This window comes from Populus nigra, chromosome 10 (genome assembly GCF_951802175.1).
Source record: "Populus nigra chromosome 10, ddPopNigr1.1, whole genome shotgun sequence".
Taxonomy (NCBI): domain Eukaryota; kingdom Viridiplantae; phylum Streptophyta; class Magnoliopsida; order Malpighiales; family Salicaceae; genus Populus; species Populus nigra.
Genome location: NC_084861.1, coordinates 1,700,403 through 1,705,907, shown reverse-complemented (window position 1 = coordinate 1,705,907; position 5,505 = coordinate 1,700,403). Strand labels below are relative to the sequence as shown.

The window sequence follows — 5,505 nt, the reverse complement described above, 5'->3', positions numbered from 1 at the left end:
CACATAATAATTATGTTTTTTTTAATATCATATTCTTGTTAATATACATATATCTTTTACTAATTCATTGGTTTTAATGAAAATTATTAATATTGATATATAAATTAGGTAGGGAATGATTTTTTCTCTTTTAAGAATTGTATTCAATGTTATAATTAGCATGTAAAGAAGAGAAGAACTCATCAATTATAGGTTGTGAAGTGAAGAGAAATAGGTAAATGTAAAATAATAAAAGATAAATAGAATTAGAAAATAAATAACAAATAAAAGACATAGTGGACAAACTGGACAATGATTTAGAAGAATGTGAGATTAAAAATCAAACCTTTGAGGATGATGAGGATGTTGTCCATTGTTTCTTCAAAGGTGGAAGTGAGTGATCAAATGTCTTAGATGTAGCTATGTTTCCCAGGTTTCCTTGGGCTTTAATTGCTTTGTCATGCTCATCTTCATGATTATTGTAATAAAAGGAGTTAAAGAGATGCATGGCAGAAGAATCATAGGTTAAGAACCATCTAATTTAGCATGTGTCAAGGACAAAAAAAAGTGTAAAGAAAGTGTGGGGAAATGTAAACTTGCCTAAGTTGTTGTGTTGTAGCTTCAAAATCAAGTACACGTTGTGCTTCACAGTTTATGCTTGTTTCCTTATTTGGTGATATGTTCTGAGGTGGTGTCTCTAAGGAATTAGGAGCAATCCTGAGTTGTGTAACAATATTTTGTGGAGTTGATGGAGCTATGAGAACCGTTTCATAGAGCTTAATGGAGTAGATGTCTTGGATGTAGTAGATGATTTAACTTCTGTAGTTGGTGTTTCTAGAGGATAAATGCTCTTATTTATGGTGTCGTCAAAGATATTAGTAATGATAATCTCACATATGTTGGTGGTGGATCTGAAAGCACCAAATCGAAGCTGAAAAATTATGCTTTTGTTTAACTTTGCTGCCATGGTAGGAGGAATAACTGAGGGATCAATAAATTTTTTGTCATAGACATAATGGTGGGCTAATGATCCAAAAATGTTCTCAGCAGTTTTCCCAAATAGAAGAAAATTAGTGACATCTTCTCCATCGGTAATAATGCATTCTAAGCAAAACCTATGATATAAAATTGATGACATGTTCATTAATAAGAAGTGTATGATAATGTATATGACAAACATAATTTTTTTTATTTAACAACTTAATATTGCTTTAGTTGTGAAATTAGATGAGTTACCATGGAACTGGAAGAGAGGTGATAGCATCATGATCCATGCATGTGTAATTGTTTTTGCCCCCATTAAGTTTTTTGTTGCATTTTGGACAGCTTGGATACTATCATCCATTGGGAAAATCAAAGTCAACAATCAAAGCTTGACAGGTGAATCTTAGATGCTAGTAATAGAAAGGAAATATATGTTACAGGGGTGTGGTTAAATGAAATTTAAAAAAACTAATTATATGAAGAAGGTATTCATGCAAAGAAGGTATTCATGTTATCAAAGCTAACAATAAAAGGGTTTAAAAAATAACCTTATGCTCATAAGGATTCATGCAAAGAATCTCATGTATTGTTCTCCTATTTTCTTTGATTTGTTCCTTTATCGATAAAACAACATTTGATGATGAAGGGAGTTGTTGTATTTCAACGGGTAGTTGTGCAAAGCTGCGTGTACAATTGATTAAAAAAGATGGTGAAAAAATAATTAGTTAGAAAAAAATTGATAATGGTAAAGCATAAGAGAGATGATTGATGTTGGAATAACTTACAAATATTTACATGCTAAGCATTTTGGTATGTCTGGACTGAAGTACCAAAGAGAGGCGATTGTACTGTTAAGATTTGGTTTTCCTTGTGAACAAAAGAGTTTTTTGTAATAAAATGAAAAGCGAAATTAATTGGATTAGAATGACAATAAAAATCTTAAAGTTTTTAGTTTTAGAAAAAAAATAAATGGAAGTTAAAATTACCTTTAAATTCTGTGACACGAAATCCAGCAAACGCAATGATAATTAAAGATGGTAGGTTATGAAGAGCGAGTTCATCAAAATCTCTGGCACTATCACCCCAAAGAGTTATGCGAAACTCCTCACCACTTTGAAAGAAAATACAAAACAAATTTGATCAATAAGCTTGATAAAAGTAAAGTAATTTGCATTTAATTTTTTAACTCACCGAATGTTCTCAAGCATGAATTCTCTCTTATTTTCGAGCGTCTGTCCACGAACCATAACTTGTTTGAGTGGCTGCAATGCTTTAAGTCTTCCAAGGACATCTTAAAAAATAGAAATGAATGTTTTTAAGTGATGTTATCAAATTGAGTTCAATAATAGAAATGTTTTATAATAGGCTAAATGAATGAAGTAGATGGTAAACCTGTAAGAATTCTAGAGCCTTTTGACTTGGTCAGAATATGTGCATAGTCAATAAAATTGAAGTAATATCTAGGAACATAAGGTGTAATAGCTTTAATGCCTGTAATTTTTGTTTTAGATTTGAGATCAATTACAACATCATGGGCAGCAACTGTATTTACTACTCTGTTTTCATAAGTATAGAATCCTTTGATTTCATAGTGATTTCCTTCAATAATTGTTGCTGCAAATGTTGGGAGATCCCTTATTTTAGCTAAACCTTGAATAGCTCCACCCTATATAAAAAAAAAATGTTGGAATGAAAAAAATAATTGTTCACCATGCCAACAACCAAATGGATTATAATTTTCAATGCAATATGCAATAAGGTTTAGAATTTTGAATGCAATATGTAATAAGGTTTTGTAAATTATTTAAAGAAGAGTTTTTATGACATTGGAAGTGAGGTCTTGGTACCACTGGAACATTAAGCTAAAAGACTGGTTTTAATAATGAATTTAAGAGATTTTATGTCTTAATAGTTCTTAGAATGTGTAAATTGGTTGGTTGTTACGTATAAAGTCTATGAATTTGAAGGAAGATTTTCTAAGTTAACAAACGTGTCTTGAGGTGAAGGTAAACATTATTTCTAGTAGGATGCACATATATTATAATTAATTATTGTAGACCACTGTATTAATGAAAGCTATGTATAAAAGATGTATAGAATAAAAGATAAATGTACTTCTTGGTTACTTCTCGATGCTCGTCTATAATTGGGTGTAATATACCTGGTATACCGTGGCTCTAGTATGGAATTGTAACTGAAATTTTTATGGTGAATTGGTGTAGTCAATAGTGAATGCATCATAAAATTTCTCAAACTCTTATATTAAATCATGTCAAGTAATAGAATATATGAAACTTGCCTAACCTGTATAAAATTTTCTATGGATTATATAAAGCAAATGCAATGCTTGGGCTTGTCTGGTTTTTTAAGCATGTAGAAAACAAAGTTAATTGTAAATTATAAATGAATACTAAAAATTCACTATGTTAATTTTTTTTTACAATTTCAATATTGAAAAAGTTTTTTCTATAAGTTGAATAAACAATTGTTGGTTTAGTAGTGAACTTAACTATAGCGCTATAGTAACGAATTAAAAAGGAAAGGAAACTTGGTTTTTTATGGGGAATCTTAAGAGAAAATAATTACCTCTGGTTAAGTTAAAAAAATGTTAAATTGCCAAAGTAAAGAAAATATTCAGAAATGAGTGGGCATGTATTATTCAAATATTTAAAAATATAGAAAATAAGATTCATCAGTGGTTATATTTTAATGATAAATTATACCTGATTGTCAACAAAAACACAATTAAAACTGCTTGGCTGACCATTAAATTTAGCAATCTAAACTCGACAGGCCCTAACTCGTAATGAAGGGTAGAAGTTGTATTTTTTAATCTTTTTTATAGGCAGAGCCATTGTCCTGCAAATGATTAATAATAAAAAAAATATTAGGAGCAATGATAAAAACAGCAAAGCTAATATTAATAAAAAGAATGACATGTATTGCAAATATTTAATTTAAAATGAATGGGGAAAAACAACAAATGAAAACATGCTCAAATTAAAAATGATAAATCAAATAATTTTTTTCTTTTGTAAAAAGCATCACCTTAGAGAAGAAAAAAAGACGAGTAAAAGATTGACAAATAAATAACATGTGGTTCTGAGAGATTAAGACACGGATAAAGAGCTAAGAACATCTTTATACACAATGTTTTTCGCATAGATTGAATTATTTCCTTCAGCATTGCATGTGATAATCTTTAGTCCTTGTCTTGATGTAACCCGTGAAAGAGCAACATACAATTGTCCATGAGTGAAAACTTGATCCTTGAGAAAACCCCAACAACTTTCAACGATTGTCCTTGACTTTTATTTATTGTTATAGCATAACACGGTCTTATAGGAAATTGTCTTCGTTTAATTGTGAATGGACATTTTGCATCATTTATTGGAAAAACAATCCTGGGAATAAATACACGATTGCTAATAAAAAAGCCTGTTATTATTTGAGCTTTTATGACCCTCTCAGCAAGTTGCGTAATAATAAGTCTTATTCCGTTACATAAACCAGCTGATAAATTAAGATTGCGTAAAAGCATTATTGGTGTCCCAATTCTCAAGGAAATTGTGTGGGATGGCACTCAATTGAACTCAAGTTGATTGATAAATTCAACAGGATACAAAATATCTGCATTGTCACCATCGCTTGATGTTTTGCAAACAGTATCGGTACTTAGGTAAATCTGCTTCATTCCTGACAACATGTTTAAGATAAAATCGTTGATTTCAGAAACTGTAGCATTTCTTGGAGTTACAATTGCTCTCTCTCTAAAATAGCATGGATCAATATTGATATCACGAATAGAGGGATACACTGCTGAAACAATTGCTAATATGGGGTTAGATCTAGCTTCAAGCAAAAGATCTTGTGGTATTTTAATCATGGATGCATCATAATCATCAGGGAATAAAGCATCCTGTTGAGTTCCATCACCAATTGTAAGAATCCAGTTGGCAAAAATAACAACTTCTTTCTTTTGATCATTTGAAAGTCCATTGGATGATGGCCTCATATGCTCTATAAGAGTGAGAACTTTAAATTTAGACCACAAAACAGAGCTGTAAAGAGATGCATGAATAATATCTTCATTTGTTCCTCCGAGAATTACATGTAAAATCTGTCTGAAATCTCCTCCTAAAAAAATTAATTTCCCACCGAATGATTTATCATTAGGCAAGTCGTTACCATTTGTTAGGACATCATTAAGTGAACGGTCCAATGCATCAAAGCAACACCGATTATTCATTGGAGCCTCATCCCATATAATTAGAGAGGTCATTTCTAGAAGTCATGCGAGATTTGTTTTTTTAATCTCGCATGATGAAGTATCATAAACAGTAAAAGGGGATCTTAAATCTTGAAGGAGCTGTGCGACCACCAGGAAGCAAAAGTGATGCGATACCCGATGATGCAACAATAAGGACAATCAAACCATCTGATCTCAACCGATTAATTATTGTATGCCACAAAAATGTTTTCCCAGTTCCTCCATGGCCATGAACAAAAATTAAATCTTGTCTTTTTTCAAGGATAGATTTA

At 31.0% G+C, this 5,505-nt stretch overlaps 1 protein-coding gene across 1 annotated transcript; it reads right to left on the bottom strand.

The window, feature by feature from the left end:
• Window positions 1-4,546: 4,546 nt before the first annotated feature.
• Window positions 4,547-5,245, bottom strand: LOC133705183 (uncharacterized). Its single transcript, XM_062130319.1, has one exon. The coding sequence runs from the start codon at window positions 5,243-5,245 to the stop codon at window positions 4,547-4,549; it is 699 nt and encodes a 232-aa protein (XP_061986303.1).
• Window positions 5,246-5,505: the final 260 nt, after the last annotated feature.